The 24,035-nt window shown below is 45.6% G+C and overlaps 1 protein-coding gene across 1 annotated transcript in view; it reads left to right on the forward strand.

Annotated features, from left to right (window-relative positions):
• The first annotated feature begins 242 nt into the window (after positions 1-242).
• TESC (tescalcin) overlaps positions 243-24,035 on the forward strand; it is a 33,868-nt gene continuing 10,075 nt past the window's right edge. Inside the window, exons 1-3 of the mRNA XM_007423539.4 lie at positions 243-518; positions 18,123-18,192; positions 23,644-23,724. Coding sequence (XP_007423601.1) covers positions 461-518; positions 18,123-18,192; positions 23,644-23,724 — 209 coding nt within the window. The 5' untranslated portion in view covers positions 243-460. The remainder of the gene's footprint in view (positions 519-18,122; positions 18,193-23,643; positions 23,725-24,035) is intronic.

Raw genomic sequence — 24,035 nt, forward strand, 5'->3', positions numbered from 1 at the left:
TTTCTCCCCAAACAAACGCAATCTGCTGATTCCCTCCTTATCCCCTTTGCCATGGGTGCAGATGTTTTCTTGTGACTATGGCTGCCTCTCCCCTGGGGGGAGACGGGACCGGTGGAAAAAGTAGCATTCCCAAGGCGAGCGATGCGGATGGCAGGGCTGCTGCGCTGTGGCGTGTCTGAGCAACGGGCAGGCTTTGGGACCCGGAGGGAGCCTTCTTTCCTTCCTCCTCCTCCTCCTCCTCCTCCTCTCTCTTTCTGGCTATTCTAATTAGTCTTCATGCTTCCTCCAGATTTAAACTCCACCACTGCAGCGAAGTGGAACAGTGGGCGCTCTGCTCCAGCACTCCTGGGTCCATGCTCCACCTCCCCCTATCCCTAACTGGTCCTGCCACCGGTCCCTCCGCCCTCCCCAGCCCCTGATCCAGCTGGTACCCAAAGCTGCCCCCACCCGCAGCCGAGCCATGGGCTCTTCCCACTCGATGTCAGAGGAAATCCAAGATCTCGCCCACAAGACCGGCTGTGAGTACCGAGTTCCCCGGCGGCGTCTCCCCTTCCCTGGGTTTGACTCTCGCGTCCTCTGCGCGCGGTGGCTGCGTCTTCCGCCGCCCAGGAGGAGGAGGAGGACGGCGACGACGACAATGATGCTCACGTTGCGTCTCTCGTTCTCTGCCCCGGGCTCTCCTGCGCCCCTTGCCGGGCTCCGAAAGCGTCTCCCGGGGCACTTGGGGTGGGGCGGCGGGCCAAGGAATCCGGGCGGGCAGCTCGCGCAACTTCGCTCGCCTGGTCTCCTTCCTTGCAACCCAGCGGGCTTTCCAAAACAGTGACCATTCTGCCCGTTTTGGGGAAGTTTGTTTCGGGGACTTTCAGGCTGAGCATTTCCTGCCCACAGACCTTGACGCCTTCCCCGCCTGGCGGCTTCTCAGAGGCCCCGCTTCTTCCAGAGGTGGAACTTTGGAAATTCAACTCTTTGTAGGCAGGGTGGAGGCCAGGAGAAGCATCGCCTGGGCGCGAGAGAGAGAGGTGGGAAGGTTTTCGGGGAAACCCTGGAGTTGCAGAAGTGCTTCCAGGCCTAATGAAAAGAAAAGGTCCTTAGGAGAGAAATGGCAAGGTGGGCAGGAAAGGAGAAGTCAAAACAACGCGGTGGCGAGCGAGCAAACTCAGGGCCCACGGAATGGGAGCCACCCAAAAGGGGAGAATGGAAAACCCTGGGGAGAAGAGTGGGATGGCCCAGCTGGCTGGCACCATGAACAGGAACAGTCTATCTTGCATCATTTTGCAGCAGCTCTCAATCATACCTAAAGGAAACAAGCCTGGAGATGATGCTGTCCTGCAGTCCTGGACTTAAAAACTAGGAAGCTCAAGAGGGGGAGCCATTGTGTTGGTGAGAGACGCCCAGATTCTTAACAGCCGAGATTGAAAAGGGTCAGAAAGTGTATTTAATTCAATCAATCCTTCACAAGAACAGTTGGGCTGCATCCTCTTGTCATCACACTAGCTAAAGGAAGGATTGATGTTCGTTCTAAGGGATGAAATGCTTTCATTTTAAAAGGCAGCTCTCCTTTCTATTAAAGTTTCCACCCCTAGCAGTGGATATATTAATGAAATAGAAGTGGTGGTGCCCCGGTTAAGACTGTTTTAGTTTCTCCAAAGTTGGCTTTAGTTCCGAGGTGCTTTTGAAATCCTTCTGGATGGGTCTTGGGAGAATTTTGGAGCAGTTTTGATGCAGCTGGAGGTAGTCAAAGGATTGCTCTTGCTGAAGTTGCTTTCTGAGCCCCTCGGGTTCATCGGGGGCTCGCTGTCCGACAGAGCTTTCAAGCAGTAAAAATCCCCTGGGAAAAGTTCTTTTGGGGAATTCAATGGCAGGGCTGAAAGTCAGGGAAGCTACCCAGCGGTAGAGAAACAAAAGGGGATTCCCACAGGCTCCTTGGCCCTCACGTGGTGGGTTTTTGTGTTTTAATCTTGCAAGCTGCCCAGAGTCACCTGGGGGCAGCTATATAAATCATACAAGCAAATAAAATCATGTCCCTAAAGAAGTACCTGAAAAAGCAGAGTTCACCTGTGCAAATGCACTTCTCCTCTGAAAGACATTTTGAAAGCCTTTTTTTAAAAACTCCAATTGGCTGCCATCCACTAGGACAAGTTTTCTGATAGGGCACTAAGTTAGGTGTATTCCAGGACGGAGCATCTGAGTTGCATGCAGAAGATGCCAGCTTCGTTGCCGTCTCTCCGGATCAGGGAGGGCCATCCAAGAAAGTTCTGATCGTTTAGGAAGGGCCAGTCTGCCCCGAGTTGGAAGTTTCCGGCTGGGGAGATAGGAAGCTGAAAGCACCAGGTCCCGAAACACCAATATAGATTCGTTACTTGTGATTTTCAATGGGGGGGGGGGGTATTTATATTTTTATTGTTTTTATTGTCTTGGTTTTTAATTGTAAGCTGCCCAGAATCACCCTCTGGGGGAGGTGGGCGGCATATAAATGTAATAATAAATAAATTAAAAATAAAAAATATAGACCAGGTTGAAGTAGATCAACCAAGGTTCTGGCTGTTGGCATTCCCAGACTGGGTTGGGAAAAGCCCCTGAGGCTGAAAAATGGGGAGTTTTTGCAACTCTGTAAAACAACAGAGACTAAAGGAACTAAGGTTTGGATTCTGTAATAGGCCTGGCAGGTCTTGGCAACCCACATCCTGCAGAGGGCAGCAAAGGGCAGCAGATAACTCGTCGCTCTTTCCTGCCATCTACTGGTTGTGTGCAATTTAGCAGACTAGGTATGGGGAGTTTAATCTAACATAATTTCATGTAATGCTGACTGTGCAAATTTGGGGGGAAGGGGCAGTGGCTACCCGTAATCTTGGAGTGGCATGCCAAAGGTTGCACGTCAGAAAGGAGGGGATTGGCTCCTAGTTAATTGGCTTTTGCCTAATTCTAATGGAATTAAAACAAATCTAAGTGAATTAGTCCCCATTCGTGTGCTTACAGCTCATGAGTTCCCCTCTCTGCCACCCCACATGTGACAGGTCAACAGCAGCTTTTGTACCTGCTTTGGGGACCACACCTGGCTGGGTGCTGCCAGACCCCACAGTGGGGCAGCCCAATAGCAAACCTCTGCAGATCGTGGGGGAAGATTTCCAGCCCTCCCCAGTCCTCCTCTTAGTGACCACCAGCTCAGCCACCTGGCCCTCAAGATCTTTGCCAGGCACAAAGGAAGCGATTTCAATTTTGCCCAGTGTTGCTTGCTCAGAGCAGTTGCAACTTTCTGGAGCCTCCACTGGAGAAAAGTAGGTCCCATTGCAACGGTTCCCCCACCTGCCACGAAATCCCCCAAGCACGCATCCCACGGTAGCTCAGGGGCACAGACACTTCCTTTCAGTCCACTGAACTCTCAGGGTAGACTTTTCTGGGTGAAGGGGTCTCTGAGACGAGCAGAGAGAGATTCCAGAATACCTGCCCAAGGTTGCCTGGGGAAAAACTTGGAGAGGAACAAGTAAGAGGCCAAAAAATAAGGGTGCATTGCAACTGATGTGGGGTGCTATCGGGTTATTTTCATATGGACTGTGCCGGGAAGAATCAGAAGGATTTCATGTATTGGGCCCATCTGCAGGCTTGGGTTTGAGACGGTCCTGACTCTGCCGATGATAACATTTCGTCCAAAGATCACTCCGCGTAACAGATTCAGCCCTGTTCCTTCTAGCGTTCTCTGCATTCAAGCATTACATCCGGCTGGTTCTCAGTCACCCTTTCAGAGCTTCCCCTGCATGGCTTTAAAGGGAGCAAGGAAAGAAAGGAATTTTCAGCCATGGCTCACTTTCTTCTTCTTCTCATTTTCCAACCTCAGTATTCCTCACCTGTGAAATGGGCAGGTACCGGTGGGTTTTAAAGGATGGCATTTATATCAATAATCTATAGTGGCTTGCATGCAGCTTGACATCTGTCCTGGTATATTGCTTATTGGACACAGCTGATGCCTCGTTTAGTGGGTGGTTTTGGACACTAGTCCTCAGTGTTCTAGTCAATGCATTAAGATATTTGAGGCTAGCATGCTTTTTAGTACTTGAACGGATTAAAGTGGGTTAATGCTTTGGACTGAGGAACTGACGGGTAGGAAATGAAATATATTAAGGAAATAATAAAGTTGTGGGGTAGAATGCTCCTGCCTAATGCCTTTTCCTTGTGAAATGCCATGTGACTTTCCTGCTATTTTCTCTTCCTTTATCAACAGATGCTTCATGGGTTCCTGAATGCGCTTTTCATTAAACTGTTTTGGAATATTCTGTAGAGGTTGCATTTCCTCCTAAAATTACCTTTCTGTACTTCTGATAATGTTTGGCCTACTGATATACCTGTCTCGTACGTAGGTTACGCTGTTTGTCTGAATGCCTTTCAGGGAACTGAAGATATTAGTATTTCTTCACTGTTATTTTAAGTTTCTTGTCTCAACCACAGCAAAAGACTAAAATATTCACCCCTCTGGAGTTTCATCCCTGCAAAATAAGTGCAGTAGCTTCTTATAGCTCGTTTTCTGCAAGAGGAGGGGGATTTTTGTTTTAGTCGTGCATTTAAGAATTCGGTTCTTAAGCATCGTTGCTTGTTCTTCCTGCGAGATTTTTAATTTTTTATTCTATCACTTCAGTATCTAAACCGCCGTGAAATGTGAGCAGGAAAGGCAGAATTTTCAAGTCTCCCCAATCCTTTTAATGAAAGATTTTGTTTTTAGAAGTAGCAACATTCAGTGTTCAATACTGTACAAGTTTTTGACGGTTTGCTTTGGAGCTTAATGTTTGTAAGGCTGGCCTCCCTTGATACAGTTCTTACGGACACACAGACACACACAAAGACACACACTGCTTTCAACACTGTTTGTGGACCTCCTGCATTGCTGCTGCTTTTCCATCCAAACTGGGATCCGGCACTTGGTCCCTGTTAGGAATCTTATTCCTGGAAGGCTAAAATATCGGGTTCAGTTTTGCAAATACCAGCTGAACTGGACCACAATCAAACCCACCAAGCCATCATTTTTAAAGGAAATATAATGGATGGGAGTTTTTTCAGCTTTGACTGTCTTTTTTTTTTTTTAATAGCTTATTTCCACATCAGATGAGCGCGCCTTTTGACTTAACTTTCTTCTGCAAAATGGGTACTTGAAAAGGCTCTTTTCACCACTGTCAATACAGTTTGAGTGTCCCAGAGTTCAAGCAAACTGGAGCTTATTTTGAGTTTAGATAGGGCTGGTTCTTTTTTTTCCTAAATAGTTTAGGCTTTTTTTTTTTTCCTTTTAGGGGACAGCAGTAAAGGCCATTTTTGGAGCTTTGCAGAACTGTCTTTCTGTTGTTTAAGACTCATCCATGTTTTGACTTGTTTTGTTTTAAATCAGAGAGAAACAACTCCCTCTTCAGCCCCAAAGCTTTGGATATGCTCTGGAGGCCTCTTAGAATTGTAGCCAAATGGGAACATTTAAGTAACAGGAGGAAATTAGTAAATGAATGGAGAGACAATTTAACTGAAATTAAATACAGTTTTCATCCCGGCCCTGCTTACATTTTTCAGTCTTGCCCGCTGCTGGAATAACAGTGGTAGGTCACTGAAATTATAACCTGTTCTGACACCATCGGCATTGACGAAATCACCATCAGTCAGTTGCAAAAGACAGCTTGGCTTGGAACAGCTTCTATCCTGCGACGATGCCTTTAATGTTATTAAACAACATCTGCCTATCCCAGGTCCTTGGGAAGGACTTGATAGGTGGACAAAAATGCCAGATCCAGTCTAAACATCTGGCTGTCTGTGTGTGACCACCCCTAATAATAATTTGCTACCCAAATCTCAATGACTCTGGGCGGTTCATAATGATCAAACAAAGAAATTACAGCTAGGTGTTGATAAGGGCACTTAATGAATCCCATGAAATATTGCATTATTCGAATTTGTGCTATTTGAAGTGATATTTCTATGAAAAATAGGGTAAAGTCCACACCCCTTCAAGTTCCCAAGGCTGAGAGACACTGCTCTAGGGAGACAAGCCAGCTTCCAAAGATGGTTACTGAGCCCCAAGCTCTCTTCCTGCTTCTCTCTCCCTTTCTCTGGGCAGAGATGGGCTTTTGGGTTAGATTAAAACAAAAAAGGGCAGTTTCTGGGGACAAAGCAATTCCACACAGCACTCCAAACGTCCAATCTCTCAGCCACCCTCTCTCTACAGTTTCTATCCTCAAAGCCCTTTGGCGGGGCTCCTGGAGGCTGATGGGCATTGGAGTCCAACAGTATCTGGAGAGTCACGGTCTCCCCTGTGGGCTATATGGGCGGAATAATTTATGCCCCGCGTTACAAAAGTGTTCGGCCTCGAATAGCAGCCAAAAACTTTATTGCCTGTAATTGGGCACGCTCGTAACGTGGCATTGTTGAAACGCAGGCTAATTAAAAGATGGAATAAAGTGGAATTGGCCAAGCGACTGAACAAATCCCATTATGAAATGGGCAGGGGGAAAATAATGCAAGTTTTTTTTGTCCAATTTGTCTAAGTTTAACCATATGGATAGAAAGGCTGGAAATAAATCTAGTAATAAGTGATAGCTAAGAAGCATTTTATTCATATAGTGGTGGAGCACTTTCGTGATTGCCTTGCTCAAAGAGGCTGAATTTTGGGGGGAGGAGGGAGGGGTGTCCCAAATATCCCAAAAGGCAGGTTCCAAATCAACACTTAGGGGAGATAGATAGATAGATAGATAGATAGATAGATAGATAGATAGATAGATAGACAGACAGACAGACAGACAGACAGACAGACAGACAGATAGATAAAGATTGATAGGTGATAGAAGATAGAGATAAGATAAGATAAGTAGATAGATAGGTGATAGATTAATAGGTGATAGATTGATAGGTGATAGAAAATAGATTGATAGGTGATAGAAGATAGATAGATAGATAGATAGATAGATAGATAGATAGATAGATAGATGATTGATAGGTGATAGAAGATAGAAGATGAGAGAGAGAGAGATCTACACATACCACCCATAGAGGTGAGAGGGGAATTTTTATAATATTATGCATCATAAAATAATAAAACTTACTCCTGTGATCAAAAATATTGTTCACACAGGAAAAAGCAAAGCAGAAAAATCAGGAAAATCAAGGGTGTCCACATGGTAGGGCTAAACAAGTGAAGAAGGCGCCTCAGGGGTGTCATCAAAGCTCCACCTGCTTTCATGGGTATTTTGCGCACCACCATCGTGACTTTTTTAACCAGACCCTGCAGACTCCCCTGAGCAAAATGTAATAACCGTAAAACAAAGTTTTTTTTTAAAAAAACCCACTTTTTACGGGTTTCTCTAGTATCAGCAGTTAAAACTGAGGCGCCAGTAAATCCCCAATGCAAATATAAATAAAGGTTGCTTGAAATCAGTTGGTCTTCAATGCGTAAAGGCCATTCGTACGTGCCAAGGAGGAGATTTTATGGGGAAATCCTCTCTCTCGCTTCATGCAGGTTTGTGCAGGTAACAGGTGATTTTTGAAAGAGTTTGGTCTGCAGTGATTCTAGAGCTGAGCTGTTTAGCTGATGAAGAATAAGACCTTCATAAAGGTTCTTGGCTGTTTTGTATTAGACTTTATGTCAATATTTCTGATTAATAGGCCTCATTCAAAAGTTGTGTGGTTGTAGATATTCTGTATTTTCAAACAGGTATCAGCCAGTAGCAAATTTAGTGTAACATATGCTTCTTGCAGGCAATAGACATTTGGTTTCCTCAATGTATAGGTCAGTGTTTCTCAACCTTGGCAACTTTAAGATGTCTGGACTTCAACTCCCAGAATCCCCCAGCCATTCCTGTGTGAACAATATTTTTGGTCACAGGAGTATGTTTTATTATTTTATGATGCGTAATATTATAAAAATTCCCCTCTCACCTCTATGGGTGGTATGTGTAGATCCATCTTTCCATCTTTCCATCTTTCCATCTTTCCATCTTTCCATCTATCATCTATCATCTATCATCTATCAACTATCATCTATCATCTATCATCTATCATCTATCATCTATCATCTATCATCTATCATCTATCATCTATCATCTATCATCTATCATCTATCATCTATCATCTATCATCCATCTTTCCATCTTTCCATCTTTCCATCTTTCCATCTTTCCATCTATCTTCTATCTATCTATCTATCTATCTATCTATCTATCTATCTATCTATCATCTATCATCTATCAATCTAGCTGGCTGGGGAATTCTGGGAGTTGAAGTCCAGACATCTTAAAGTTGCCAAGGTTGAGAAACACCAGTATAGGTCATTAGTATTATTAATGCATTTACTATTCATATTACTAATAATTTGCTACTCATTTATATATCTTCCTTTTCTCAAGACACCAATTTATTTATGCTATTTATTTTACATTCCAGCCTGGCCTGGATAAACAGAATTAAAAGCATATATGATATATTTTTAAAAATCCTTTGAAACATGACCCATTCACAAAAGCAGATTATAGATCGATTACGTCATTGTAAATAAAGAATAAAATCCACTGTAATCCCAGAAAAGACAGAAGACAATTTGATGTAGTGGCTGAATCTTCTATAAATATTCAGATTTAAAGTTCCCTGCAGCTACCCAACTTTTAGAGGTCACTTGGCACCAACCATCCTCTTGAACCCTGACCTACCTTACAGGGTAGTTAGGAGGATATTGGATGGATTTTTTAAAAAGTGTAACTCTTTTTAAACTCTTAATTTCATTAAGAATTATAAATGAAAAGAAGAAAAGTCAACGCCAACTACAAAAAATACAGAATGGCAGAAAAATATGCCAAAAAAGTGGGGGAGGGGCTTTAGAAGAGAAAAGGAAAAAAAGAAAAGAGACACTAAGAAAAAAAGTAACTTCCCCCTTCATCTCCTCAGGTAAAAATAATTTTAATAGCTTTTCACTGTCTCTAAAACATAATCTCTTCTCCCCATAACTCATCTGTTAGGTTAAAGAAAAAATCCAAATGCTTCATCAATCATTCTTTGTCAGCAAAAGTCCAGCAAGGGCAACCAGATATAACTATTTTCCTCTTTTAACCCTGATCCAACAAGCCAACCTTATAAACCTTCCCTGATTTTTTAAAATGATTCTTTAACCCCTTCAAAAAAAAAGTCCCAGGGGTAGTTTGCTGGCCATCTGTGTATCCAAGCAAAAAAATCCTTCCGAACTTCTTCAGATTTCTTTTGCGTGCCCCTTAAATAAAGTTTATCCTTTGGTTTGTCACTTCTGGAAAAAAGTCTTTCCAAACCTTAGCAGAGCTCTTTTGTATATCCCGAAGAAAAACATTATCCAGATCAGTTTCCTGGTTTAGTATCTGCTCGTCTCCTTTAGGGGATAAGTCATCCATCAGATCCCTTTGAATTACATTGAAATCCTCCTTCAAATTAATTTCATGGACATCCGTGGCAACTTGGAACTCTTTAAGAGGACGGGTTTTACAGGGAAAGGTTGAAAAAAATACGATTATGGCGAATGTTCACCTCTTAGCTGCACACGTGGTAATGCAGCAGGCTGGAAGGATGATGGAGGCTCGGATCTAGTTGTGTTTTCGCCCACAGAAAGGTCTTCACTTTGCAAATGGATGGTCCCATTTTGCAGAAAAGGTGCCATATTTCTAATTGAGGCCGGCGGGTTATTCTTAACTTGCGAGTTGATTGCTAATGGAGGAATTCTCTTTCAAAGCCAGGTCTCCCCACCTCCTAATTGCCACCCCCCCCCAAGAGAGGAGGAAGGAGGTTCATTTCCTCCTCTTGATTACAAGAAGGAACTCCAACTCACCGATAAAAAAAATCATGACAATCTTTTCCTGGTGTTTTTTTTCCCCACTCAGTTGGAGGAAAGGGTTTTGGTGGGGGTGAGTCTAGTAGGGTGGGATTCCAGGACACGCCGGCCCCAGGCAAAAATGTGGGTGACAAGGGACTGTGGGAGTTGTAGTCCCCAATGTCTGGTCCGGTTCCTGCATTTAGGGACCAAGTGACCAGTGGACTGTCTTTGACCGTTCGGCCTGCAGCCCCCCTGGCTTCCCGCATCCCCGTGGGGGTTTTTAGAGATGGAAAACTGCGCCAAGGAGAGCAAGAATGTGAGCAACGAGGGGAGCCGCTCCAAAACAGATGTGAGAAATCGTCTCAAGCAGCCTGCAAAAATAAAGAAGATTTATTTTTGCCAGGAGAGGAACAAATCTGGAATGGCAATCCGGCTTTTTGCACGGCACAACTTTTCAGAAGGAAATTAAAGTGTCTCTCTCTCGAGCTGCCCTTGATCCCCAGTGACAACAGGGACGCATCCATGGAGGTTTGTTGGTGACAACATGGACATTGTTTCTTCCAGGCTGTTTTTCCAACTTCCCAGGACTCTCCTGGTGACTTTTCATCCAGTTAGAACTAGTCCACCCTTGCTTAAGCTGTCACCAGGCCGCTTTCAAGGCCACCTCTGCCTCTCTGTGGGGCTGCCCCCCTTCAGAGCTGGGGTGGGAAGAAGGTAGGTCAGGTCTGAATGGTAGATCAGGTGAATCTGCTGTAGACTGGCAGGGTTTCTGACCACCCCTTACTCAGTCAATAGCTGTAATAAAACATCCTTGCCTGACCCCCTTTTTATACCATCGTGCTCAGATTAATCAAGACTGGCGAAACAGGGATAGGATGTTTATAGGAAATCCTTAATTCATGGACACTTACATTCCTGAGCTCAAAGATTTTGTTAATTCTAAGTTAATTCTTTTCACTTGCCAGACTTCAGGGGTCTGCTTAAAAACCAAAAAGAGAGGTCTTGCGAATCTTTCCAACACCCCTTTGGAAGCCTTGTTGACCCTTTTTTCTCCAAAAGGATATTTGCTCAGCTTAATTTTCCCCAGAAGGCTTATTTCATTCCTTTTCTTCTCTGGGAACGGAGTGTCTTTGCTCAGACAAGGTGGGGGGTGCATGAGAAAGATGCTGCGCGAAAGGGCTGCACGTCCTTTAAACAATTTAAACCCTTTAAAGCAGGATTCCTCAACCTTGGCGACTTGAAGATGCGTGGACTTCAACTCCCAGAATTCCCCAGCCAGCCAGTCCACGCATCTTCAACTCGCCAAGGTTGAGGGACCCTGCTTTAAAGTCTTTTCAATTGGATCCTTTAAATAATCACAGCGCTAGCTCGATTTTTTGACCTCGGACATCCCCCTCTTTCCACCAAGAGAAGCCAAACAGATTTTGCACATCCTCAGACGTTCCTGTAATGAAGGGGAAACGACAACTTTAAGACAGGTTCAGCTGAGGTTGTCTTAAATCTGGTTTATGGGCTGGGGGCAAGATGGAGACAACGTCATGGGGACACAGCAGGAAAAAAACCGGTTAGGGCATGTTTCTGTCTGGGATTCTGGGAGTTGAAGTCCACCCAGCTTAAAGTCGCCAAGCTGAGATACACTACTGTAGAGATACTGCCAGGTGAAAGTTTTGGGGGAGAAGTGGAGCATAAAACTCTCTGTGGACTTCTAGCCCGAGTAGAGCCTTTGCTGGGCCCACTGGTTTGCCTCTTTGAGGTGGGCGGGGGAACATGGATAAATGGACTTGATTGTTTCTTCTCATCCCTCTTTTCCTGATCCGCAAAAGGATCACATCAATCTTGGTGGGGGACGTTTCTTTTGAGAAAGAGAGCAGGAATGACTTGGACGTTTTCCATAATCGGTCTGCTTAAGGTTGTACGAGCTGAGCAGATCTTAACTAAGGTCCTTCTTGAGGCTAGCACAACTCCTAGTGACCCTACCGCACACCTATGAAGTTTGCTTAGCAACAGGGCTGAAGTCGTTCCTTAATGTTTTCTCCCTGTTCTAGCCTTGGGGGGCTTAAGTGGGTGGAAATACAACCATGCAAGTAGACAGAGCCATATCTCTAGAACGAAAGCAGCAGTAGTGGTGGAAGATGCAGAAGAAAGTTCTCATCCCCTGGGTGGAGCTGATGGTTTGGAAATGAGAAGGCTCCAAGGGAGATGTTTTGATTCATTCATGTTCGCTTATTGTTATAACCTGCAGCAAGGCAATTAATCAGAGAGTTGTCTTCCATAATGACCAGGTTTTACATTACCTGCTCATTAATTAGCTCTTGCTGGCCTGCTCTTAAGCGGTGTTGGATTTATAGGTGTCCTCCTGGGGTGGGGCCTGAGCTAACAGCCTTCTAGATCTACTCCAGGTTTCTTGCCTTTCCAAATCTCAGCCCTTCCGAAGAGACAAGATTTCCCCACTGTATTTCTAAGCACTATCGGTGCATTTAGGAGTTAATAAAGTGCCTTTTTGGCTGGAGCTGGACGCTATGGGCTTTCAGTATTTGAAAGCTGTGCTGTCCAGACTTTCTATTAGATTAGGATGATGGAAAGAGGGAGGCTGGTCTCTTAAGGATGTTTTGTTGACTGATACAAAATCAGTTGAAGGAAAGAAATAAAAAGGCATAGAACAACAGCTATGAGAGTCTTTATTCCATGTTGGAAAGACCAGCTTTGTGGCTCATTTCTAAAACCATCATCTAGCAGACATCAGGACTCTTCTTGAAAGGATGGTGGACACTCTCTGCCTGCTTTGGACTTTCAGCTACAGTATTGTAGAAGCTTTTTTCTTCCTTTTTTTTTTAATGGAAAGCTGCGCCACTCCCTGACAGATGTTTGCAGCCAAATAGCCCAGACCGGGTTCCACAAGAAAGGCACATTTTCATATTCATATTGCTTTGTGGTGTGATAATGCCGAAGGAGAGACGTTCAGCTCCTCTTTGTGCAACCTGCGTGCCTTTGATGCAAGTGTTCGAATGAAACAGCAGTTTGGCACGGTGCTAAAGGAAGAATCCAGGCTAGCCAGCCCGTTGCCAGTCTGAGACCAGTCCCGTAGAGCGACTCCCCACGTTTTCCCCTTTGCGATAAATAATTTCAACATGAGCCTGCTAATTGTCTTGTCACTTCCTTCTCCGGAGGAAGAGCAGATGGTAGGGAAACCAAGGAGGCTGAGAGGCTGTTCAGCAAAGGGAAGCTGTTTGGTTTGTTCTCCCTGGTGACAGAAAGCAGTCCTCCCTCGCGTTCCCAATTATTGATTTTGTTTTTTCGCGTATCCCCCTTTGCCTGGAATCCACCTGTAGTTCTCCTACACCACGCGCACGTCTTGTCCTTGCAACAGTCTGTGTTGGACTGGGAGACGGTTAGCCATGGGCCTCGTAATCAAGGAAGCTCTGAAATGTCTTCGGCTGACTTCCTGGTGCAGCGTTCCAAGCAGGATCCCGTGGAGCACCTCCGGGTTCCTTGTAGGGAAGAAAGCAAAGGGCTGTTTTTTTCAAAGTGGGCAACTTTAAGATGTGTGGACTTCACCTCTCAGAATTCCCCAGGAGGCATGCTTTAAGACCGCGGACTTCAATTCCCAGAATTCCCCAGCCAGCATGCTTTAAGACGTGTGGACTTCAAGTCTTTTTCAAACTTGGCAACTTTAAGATGTGTGGCCTTCAACCCCTGGAATTCCCCAGCCAACATGCTTTAAGACGTGTGGACTTCAAGTCTTTTTCAAACTTGGCAACATTAAGTTGTGTGGCCTTCAACCCCCAGAATTCCCCAGCCAGCATGCTGGCTGGGGAATTCTGGGGGTTGAAGGCCACACAACTTAACGTTGCTGAGTTTGAAACACACTGGTAGGGTGATCAAACAGGGAGAATCTGTCACCTATTGCAAAACCAGGGTGCATTGGAAGGGTTGGGGAAAAGTAACTTCCCTAGGAACATAGTTGCAGCCCACCCTGTGATTTTCCCCTTTGTTTTTTATTATTGTTGTTGTTGTTGTTGTTATTATTATTATTATTTTCTCTTTAAAGAAGATATTCCTTTTAGAACATGATGGGAAAAATATACACAAAAATGAATCCAAAGCTTCAGAACATTGAAGATGGAATTCTTCTAAGGTTTCAAAATGCTCTAAATATCACCTCTTTAGGTAACAAAATATCCGGACTTTTTTCACGTGTAGCTGAAATATACCGTGCACATTGTTCCCTGCAAAGGATGATTGCGACTTAATAAGTCTCATACACCCTCCTGAGAAAAACCATCTCCAGAAGAGGAAAAAATCTCAAGTTTCCATTTTTGGTTGCAATAACACCCTTAAGCTCTTCTCGTTTTGCATTGTTCGGAAATTCAGCTTGATATTGGAAAGCACGCTGGTCCCTAAACGTTCAGGGATGTGGCCTCGAGAAAATGTCAAAAGTCCGGGGAGATTGAAGAAGCAAAATATGGGGGAGGGGGCAGCATGTTTTAAAATAGCCGTAGCGCATAAAGGTCGCGAGTTGGAATTTGCAGGCTTGGGAACTGAGCATCATTTTAGAAAGCAGAGCATTCGGGGCGGGTGGACGGCTCACAGACTCAGGAGAAATGGAACCATGGCTTTGCTTGTTCTTTTGGGACCTCCTCACTAGCAATTTGCAGTGGGTGGGGGGAGGTATTAAAGTTTCCCCTGACCAAGACAGGAGGAAAGCATCCAGATTTGTTGCAAGCATATGCAACTTGTTTAGGACCAGAATGGTTAACTTTACTCTTGGTCCACATCAGCTTCTCCCCAAGGCTGATCCGCTTGTGTGAGGCGTGGGGCTGAAGCAGGCGGGGTGGGGGGTGAAAGCAGAGCCAGAAAGGGGTGGCAACCACCATCCTGACCCCTCTCTTTCTCTCCCTCGCTCTTTCGCTCTTTCTGACAGCCTCCCATTCTCTTTCTCTTTCTCTTTCACTTTCAGCAACCGTCTTTTCTTCCCATTCTGACACCTCTTTCTCAAGGCCCTCTCTCCGGAAAGGGCAGACCGTTTTGAACAGGCATCTGAACTGATCTCTTGCAGAACCATACCCTGACGTAGACAGGTGCCTCTGGGTGGGAACCTCGCAGGGACTGAAACGAAAGTAGAACTTATTTTAAAAAAGGTCTTTGGAGCGCACCATAATCTCCTGGGGCCAGAAGGGTCTGTAGGATCATCTTTCTCTTTTTTGCAGGAGATCTTCTTTGGTAAAGAAGACAAGCAAGCTGGCCTGGATGGAGAGCCAACCTCAAACCTGAGGTCGCCCTGGGCGTTTTGTAGTCTGGCCTGGAGGGCAAATGGTAGCCCCACCACTCCATCCTTCAGTGCCTTGTATAAAACATGCCTTGAACGGGGAGTGGAATTCCATCCATCGCTTTCTGGCCAAGGCAGTAGAAGGGAACCAGCCCCACTGGTGGCACGTGGTCAGCCAGCCTTCCAGCACACGTTTCACATGAGGGTGGCTGCCTCACTCTGTCAAACAGCAGGACCGGTTCTGCAGAAGGATCAGACGAGGGGTGTGTGTGTTGTGGGTAGCACAGGAAACAAACCAGCAACCGCTGACTTTGCAACATTTCTCCAGGCAGTCGGTATCTCTGCAGGCTTCATGATCTTCAGGGAGGGACCCTGGCTGTGCTGCTGCCAGGGAGGGCTCGGTTATCCAAGCCTTCTCGGTGGAGATGCTTTTGTTGTGGAAATCTTTGCTGCTGGAGGGGGGCCGGAATCCCTGGGTGACACAATGGGGAGGGCGCTTGTGGACTAGCCCCAGGAAGAGCTCAGGTGGCCCAACTCAGCACTTCCCAAGCTTCAGCAGAAGGGCCAGGAGAGGTGGGGGAAGAGATGTACATCTGGAAAAGGGCAGCTGGAAGACATGGCATCCGGAGTTCCGTCTCTGACTGAAAGCAAGAGGAGAGACCCCAGGGCTGAGCAAGCAGAACGTGTCTTGGTGCGCGTGCCCCAGGTTTCCCTCAACAAGCTGCATTCATCCCGCCTGGAAGAGCACAGTCACCAAAGCATGCTCTCTCCCGGGGAGGCGGCTGAATAAATGCAACCTGCCCATCTTTCATGATGGAGCTGAGGCTGTGAGAACGTCCAGTCAGTCTTTGTCGACGAAGGAGAGGGAGGAAACCCTTTCAGAGTGCCTGCCTCAAGTCCAGCAGGGAAAAAAGCTGCTTCAAGGCCTTCTGTTGGCCCTGATGCCGTTCCAGTTCCCTTGCAATTTAAGAGTACCTTTTTGCATTTTCTGGAACAAAACGTGCCTCCCAGATTGTGGATCTGAGCCAAATTATATGCTTGCGCATCCCCCTGTGGAAAGATCTTCTGGCAGGCTTGTTCTTTCTCAGCAGAAGAAATGCAGTGGAATGAAATAAGTCTAGAGTTGGTGGCTCTGTTACAATGCCAGTTGCATATATTATTCAGAGATGGAAGAGGCTTCTTGCAAGTAGAATCTTGTGTTGGCCAAGTAGGAAGGAGATCACGGAATGCTCAAAAACATTCCAACTGGGGAGGAGGAGTTTGGTGTTGCAGAAGATAGAAAATTCAGCTGAGGCTAAGGTGACTGGGTGTCCAGCAAAAGGAGGACATGTCCTCCCGTTTGTCCTCATGCCCTCCATCCAACAGGCATAGCCTTAAAATCAAATATTATCTGGCTTTTCAAGTGTCTTGGGGGTTTTTTGGACTGTTTTCACACAAGCAGTCATTCAAATTTTCGTGTATCGCATCCTTGTAAATTGTCGTCTTTCTTTTCCTCAGTCGACAGACTCAACAACCTAGATCAGTGTTTCTTTCAACCTTAGCAACTTTTAAGATATGTGGACTTCAACTCCCAGAATTCCCCAGCCAGCATGCTGGCTGGGGAATTCTGGGAGTTGAAGTCCACATATCTTAAAGTTGCTAAGGTTGAAAAACACTGGCCTAGACTTTATTTATTTATTTCTTGATTCCAGCCGTCGGCTTCAATCCAGCTGCTTCAAGTCTACAATCACTGTAGATCACAGGACGCGTCCTACGTTTCTAGGCTGAAATTTGGAGAGCGCATTGTCGATTCTATATTATCGGTAGCATGTGTTCTTGAAAATAAAGGTTTGTTGCAAAAATACTGCGATGGAAAAACCCGTCTTTCTGATGCTGGAAAAAGTCATTTCATATACATGTAGACCGAAGTAGATTTTATTTGCAGTTTTTTGCTGTAATTCGTGTCGCAGATGCCAAGAAAGTCAAGCAGCGCGTCCTCATTTCCAGTTCTCTGTGTCTTCCTTTCCCTGTTCAGATGTTCGATAACCCTAGCAAAGACCCAGTTTGGTGTGGCGGTTAAGGTGTTGGACCAGGAGATGTGAGTTCTAGTCCTCCCTTAGACATGGAACCTGATGGGGTGACTTGGGGCCGGCTCCTCTCACTCAGCCCAGCCCACCTCACAGGGTGGGTGTTGTGGAGACAATAGGGGGAGAGAGCCTATCAAGTTGCACAAAGTCCAGTAAATACATTACTATTTTTGGGGGGGGTATGAGTTTTATGAAAAGTTTTAAAAAAGATAAAAAGTAAAGAGAAGTAGGGAGAGAAGAGGAAGAAAGGAAAAGGCGAAGGTGCAGAAAGAAAAGATAAAAAGAAAAGGACACTTCCAATTTCCTTTGCAGCAAATACAAGTATGACTACATAATTATCTCTTACTCTATGGTTACAAAAAAAAGCTCTTTTTTTCTATTATCTAACTTTTTCTAATCATCCAAACCACAAATCATCTCTTCGTTTTTTTCTGTGTCATGCAAAAAGTCTCTAAGGGGTTTCCAGTCAGCCATAAATGTAGATACTGCCTTTTCTGTGACCAAAGAAGTCAATTTAGCCATCTCAGAAAGTTCCATCATCTTCACCAGCCATTCCTCCATGGTGGGTAGTGCTGAACCTTTCCACTTTTGAGCCTATATTAAAATAAATACACTAGAAACTGCTATGGACCTGGGGAAGAAAGGGTTTGAAAACCATTTTTTAATTTTCTTTTTATCCGGATTTCTGTATTGCCTGGAGCGTGTGTGGTTGTGTATGTCAGTTTTAAAATACTTTACTGCAATAATATGAAAATCGCGCCATGAACAACCTTTAAAAGGCCAGTATTTATAAAAGCAAATTCTTGGAAAGACCGGGGTTCCAAGATGCTGCTTTAGAGACATCCAAAAACTTGGCCGGGTTTTACCAAATAAATTCCACTGAGCTAGACATTCCCCCTTCGGCTCCCGTTCGTTGGCTAGAAATGTCAAAGGTTCTTTATATGTTTTTCCCAAGCTGTTTGCAAAATCCCCAACCAAAGGCTTCTCTGTCTTCTCTTGGTAGTCACTACGGATCAGATTGAGAACCTGCATCGGCGATTTAAGCAACTGAGCGGAGACCAGCCAACGATCCGGTAAGTTTCTCTGCCTTCCTTTGAGCCCTGGTTAGCATCAGTCTTCTCTAACCCTGGTTCCCTTCAGATATCGTGGGCTGCAACTCGGGGGCTAAAGCCCATCTCTTGCATTCAGATGTCCCGGAGTCAGGTCTTTAGAAACCCTCAGATAGGCTTGGGGAAAATCAGGAGAAGTCTAGGAGCACTTTTCCGGCACCACATTTTTATCGAACGGCTGAAGCCACCATCGCTTCGTCGGATGCAGCACAGCGGCTGCGCTGATGTCAGGTTGGGACGCTGAAACTCAGGTGGGCTAATTCTAGATTAGATTGGTGAACGGGTGGGGCTTATAAGAGAGTTTGAGCTGTTGAGAATATTTTTCTTTCTCTAATTTATGTATCATTTATATCTAAGGCTGCCATGCTTGCCAACAATCCTGGGCAGCTTCCGAAGGATTATAAAAAATGAATAACAGTACAGTAGAAACAGCGAGGACCAGAGGACCACGCTGAGGCTCTGGGGGAGGAGAGACAGACGGAAAGCATCACTGGAACCTCTCACAGCAGGTTCCCCCGTCGTCCTGCCCGGTGCATGTGAGAAGAGCCAAATCTTGAAGAGTCTGTTAAAGGAGATTCTGGCTGGGTCCATGCAGACCAGACCTGTGTGTGTGTGAGAAAGAGAGAGGCTGTTTTCAAGGGCAGAGACAGAGGCGTCTGTCTTAATGATCGCTGGACTCCCTGCCTGTTTGCGTGTGTGCATAGAGACACACAGACAGACAGACAGAGATGTGCCTCTGATATTTTGTAAAGCAAAGCACCAGCTTCAAATATAGTGTTTGTTGCAAAGAGCCCATCCTTCCTGGGGGGGGGGGGGAAGCAAATGAGTCTTTTGCTTTGTGGTGGAAGGATAATCGTCCACCTAGATTTAAACAAAACCAAGGTAAGTTGATGCAGTAGAGAGCTTTTGGGGACCTGGCACAATCCCCCTCGTTTCGTTTCTAGGAAATGGGGGTCTCCTCCTATTTTGGTAACCCCTGGCTGAGGTTGGCAAAGATGGGTGAGCTTCGGTTAGGCTTTTTTCTGGTACGTTGGGTTGTTTTTCCCCCTGATGTACACGTCTTGGATTTTTTCCCCCTCCTTTTTATTGCGACTTACTTTTGAGAGGTAACCCATCCAGAGTCGTGGGGGAATTGGGCGGCCTCTAAAGCCCATCAAATAAATCAGTAAAAATGCCGCCAACTCCTGGCACCTGAAGGTGGCCTGTTCCCCCCATTCTAAGCAGTGCGTGAACCACCCCCTAAACGGAGACACCTCGAGATTGACCGTGATCAAGGCGTGTTTCTCTGTTTCGAACAGCTGGATGTCAGGGCAGATAATGGATGGATCATAAGTGGGCAGCTCCTGCCCTGTTCTCTGGCTAATGAGATTTTGCTCTCGCAGGCAGCGTGTTTTTTGAAGGAAGCTGGTTCTAATAGCAACCCAGATTGCACTCTGGAAACTCTGGAGTCTGAGCTGCGCCAAAACGGGCGAGAAGCTTTGGAAACGGCCTCTGTTTCTGCTTTTCATCCTGACCCTGTTGCAGAAGCTGTGATTTTCCCAACTGTAAGCTGACTCTACGGGCTTCTTTGCCCAGGCAGAATTATTAGTTCTAGATTCCTTTCCAACGAATTATTCTGGTTCTAGATTCCTTTCCAATGATTTCTAGATTCCTTTCCAATGAATTCTTCTGCCTGGACAAAACCTAGAACCAGCTGCCCGTGGGGCACATGGTTCCTGGGTCGCTTTCACACATGGAGCCCTGTCTTGGATCGAGAGCACCGGGATAAAACTCGGCCTCTTTTTGGCAGAAGGAGCTTTGCAGAACTCAGGCTGACATTCATACGTTTTGACATTCTGCTTATCTTTTCAGCCCACCCCAAAATCAGATATTGTTTAATAACTTTGATCGTATCGGTTTGTTTTGTACAGCTGGTGGACTCATACCTGCTGGGTTGATTGGTTAAACTAGTCAAGGGAATAAACCATTAAAAACTCCTAACTGGGCAGGGCAGGAGCACGAAAAAAGAAGGAAAAGCCAGTCTAATGTTCAGTCTAAAAGTTCTAATGCCAGCAGTTGAAAATTCCCAGTTCAGCCTGTCCTTGCATGGGATGGAGGCCTAAAGTACCACCCCAGATGGGCAGACCTCAACTGGGCACCCACAATTGTATTTTTGTAGCCCCGCCTGGCTTATGAAGGTCATCTGGATGAAGCCCATGGAAATGGGGGTTTGGGGGAGTAGATGTTCCTCAAGATACAGTTTGGGCATTCAGGATAAACCCTGATCTGGGCCGATCTGCTGACTTCCAGCTAATCAATAACATTTTGGGCAAACCAAAGTTTGCAAGTTGACTTCAGTGACAACTGTGAAAGAGGAAAGTGGGTTCAAAAGCTAATTAATGCATGGACCGCTGTATTGATTGCTCAGGCACGTCATGGTGTAGGTAACGTAATGACCTATTTGCAATGCCAAGGTGGACCAGAAGCCTGGGGCTGACTCGATGAGGCATTCGGTGTTAGCTGCAGTTGGAGAAAAATGTAGCTTTTTAGGGTAGCTGAGCTTTGAAAATCCAGCGGTGAGAGTAATCATCAGAGCAGTGTTTCTCAACCTGGGCAACTTTAAGACGTGTGGACTTCAACTCCCAGAATTCTCCAAGGCTGGCTGGAGAATTCTGGGAGTTGAAGTCCACACGTCTTAAAGTTGCCCAGGTTGAGAAACACTGCCTTAGAGAAATGTTCAATGCAGGACTGTAATCGGTTAAAGTTGCCCAGGTTGAGAAACACTGCCCTAGAAAAATGTTCAGTGCATGGCCGTAATCGGTTACGGTGTAATGCACAGAATATTGAATTAAGAAGCCTGTTGAGCTTCTGCTGAGTCAGACTTTGAACTAAACCACTGGTCTTCTTTTTTCCACCTCTCTCAGTTTGCCTCTGTCAGACCCCCCCCCCAGAGCATCCCCCTTCCCCCCCAACTTGGCGAAAATACAGTACCGACGTTAGAAAAGGGGCTTTCCCCAGTAGAAGGACTCCGTGTCTAATGTAGCGAAGCGATAAGAGTAGATTAAAAAAAATTAATCTGCTTGACGAGACGCTTGTTTCCTGTTCTTTTTTTTAAATCCGTTCAGTCGTGTCCCACACCAATATATGCGCTGTTTCAGTTGCATTTACAATGTAGCAATAAAAAAGAAAGGATTTCCTGAGATTATAAGATACTGTATATACAAACATCAGACACAAATGCGCGCACGTGCATGCAAGTTGAGTTTAAAATGTGCACCTGTGTCTTGCAATCATTCCCTTTTGCACTTGGGCTTAAAAGGGAGGGGGCAGTTGGGAAAACGTTGCCCCTCCCCATTTCGCCCGTTCTGGTTGATTTTCCCGTTGAGATTTTTCCTTCCTTCCCCTGCCTGCTTAATTAGGCCAGCCTCTGCTGTGCAAAACTCCAGGCTGACCTTTCCATGGGCGTGCAAAATGCAGATTCACACCACTCTCATTGAGGGGTGGGAGGGAGGGAGGGACGGGCGGGCGCGTTTCTACATAGCTACATATGAATTTGCTGGGGATGGGTGGGGGAGAGACCCAAATCTCATCCCTCCCCAGAGCTTTCAGCCAAGGAAGAACTATTAACTTTTGCCAAGGGGGGAAAAAATAACAGAAAAACCAAAAGAAATCTCACTTGGTGGATATTGGGGAGATGTTCCAATAGATTTTGCCCTCCAGCCAGCAACTCCCCCCACCCAAATCATCAGACACCTTATCCCTCTGATGGCAAAGCAAACCAGAAGGAATTTGGGGGGGGGGATGCAAAACTGACCCCCTCCAGTAACTTACAGTAAGGTGGCTGAGGATTCCTGGCCACAAGAGGAAATCAGTCTCCGTGATAAAGTTTAAAAAGAAAGTTGCATTGAAACCTTATGAAAAAGGGCTCCCAGTTTCTCTCATCTTTATTTCCTTACCTTTGAAAACCAAAGGGATAACAAGGAAACTGTTGTTCATGAACCTTCACACATTTCCCTCATTTCTGTTATGTTGAAAGGCTTTAGGCAGACATCCTGTCTCCCAAAGTGTCGAGGCCATAAAGATATGGGAGAAAGTGACCCCGATCTGCATTCTAGGGAACAATAAAATTCAGACGATCAGAGGGGGGTGCCCCAAGCTCTGACTAGTAACCAATAGGTCATCAGGAAGATAAGTTTCCCCCAATAATGAGGAGGATCCAAAACTTATGCCAATTTCAGCCAATCATTTGTTAATGGCTGTATCTCTTTGTAAGAAACATGTATACAATCTTCTTCTTTGGGTGTGACTGGGGTTCTTCTCTGTCTTAAGGGGAGACCCCAGCTGACTCCATTGGCAAGCTTTCAGTAAAACTTTAAAATCTCAGCTGGTACTTTCGTGTCGGATCTTCCGCCAGACTGAATCCTAATTGGGGAGAGTCAGAAACTCTCAAATTTTGCTAACAGCATGGCTGGTTGACACAGCGCCCTTAATTCTAAATCCAGGTTAAAAGCCACACTTGCTGTATTCATGTGACATGCTGCGTCCAGCATCGCATTTGATTAAAGGGGGCTAGATAGCCCAAGCCACTGGAATTACAGCTGGGTTTACTACGCTGAATCATAAAATACCTGACTTAATTAGAGCTTAGTTTAACACAGGGTTTTCAATCTCAGCCACTTTAAAAGGGATGGACTTCAACTCCCAGAATTCATGGCTGGCTGGGGGATTCTGGGAGTTGAAGTCCATCCATCTTAAAGCGGCTGGGATTGAGGAACCCTGGTTTAACATGTTGTAGGAACCCACCTGGAGTTTCGAAAAGAAAAGAGAACTGCTTCCCGGGGGAAGGGTTGTGCAAATGATGCCGTTTGGGACTTGAAACACCCTGTTTTGGACAGGAGGCAGCTGTTTCAAGAGGGAACGGGCAAATTCACACCGAAAACTTTCAAAGTGCTTCGAACTGCCCATCTTGAACTGGGGAGTTTTGAAGTTGAAACTGTTCAGATTGAAAGGGTTTTGCACGTGCCTCTGTGGAAGCCTTCAGGGCAGAAGAGGCTCAGAGGTAAAATAAGTGGGCTGGGTTGTTTCTGGAGGCTGTTTTAAGGCAGGAATGGGGAATTTAGTGACCAAGTGAACCCAGGATGGTGGCTAGCTAAGGAGGGAACCAGGTCAAGGGGAGGTCCTTGAAAGCAAAGGGAACGTGGTGGGACTGTGTGGGATCCCAGATTGGACTGGAAGCAGTGAATTCGGGTTGTTCGATGCAACCTTTGTGGGCCCTGTGCACTGACCTAGATGAGTGCCGAAGCCATAAATAAGCCAGTCTTTTGTTCAAGTACACAATAGGGGTGCTTAAGGACAGGCATTTCATTGGGAGCGAGCTAGAGTCTTCATTAGGTCTTAACCAACTTTTTTCTCTGTCTCTTTCTCTCCTGTTTACAGCAAGGAGAACTTCGATCGGGTGCCCGACTTAGAATTCAACCCAATTCGGTCCAAAATCGTCCAGGCCTTTTTTGACAAGAGGTAAGGGAAGTTCTGTCTTCGTCCGTCGACAGGGATCTTACCAACCACAGAAAGGGGCCTCTGAAAATATGCGGGATGAGTTGGGCTTGTGAATATGTCGATGGTCAGGAATGATGGATCCAGACAAAGATGGGGTAAAGACCCAGCGTTCCTACGGACCCAACCGTCTTCCCCCAGGGGCCGATTTTTCGGTTGACGGGGTATTGAAGATCTGTTTGTTATCCTGCTGCTTGTTGGAGAGGCCCTCCCACTTGTTTCTAAATATTTATTTTAAGTCTGTCTACATATAACAAGGAACAAACTTGTATAAG

This window comes from Python bivittatus, unplaced genomic scaffold, assembly GCF_059951505.1.
Source record: "Python bivittatus isolate LINGU-HERP-01145 unplaced genomic scaffold, Pbiv_v1 ctg000110_np1212, whole genome shotgun sequence".
In the NCBI taxonomy this organism is placed as follows: Eukaryota; Metazoa; Chordata; class Lepidosauria; order Squamata; family Pythonidae; genus Python; species Python bivittatus.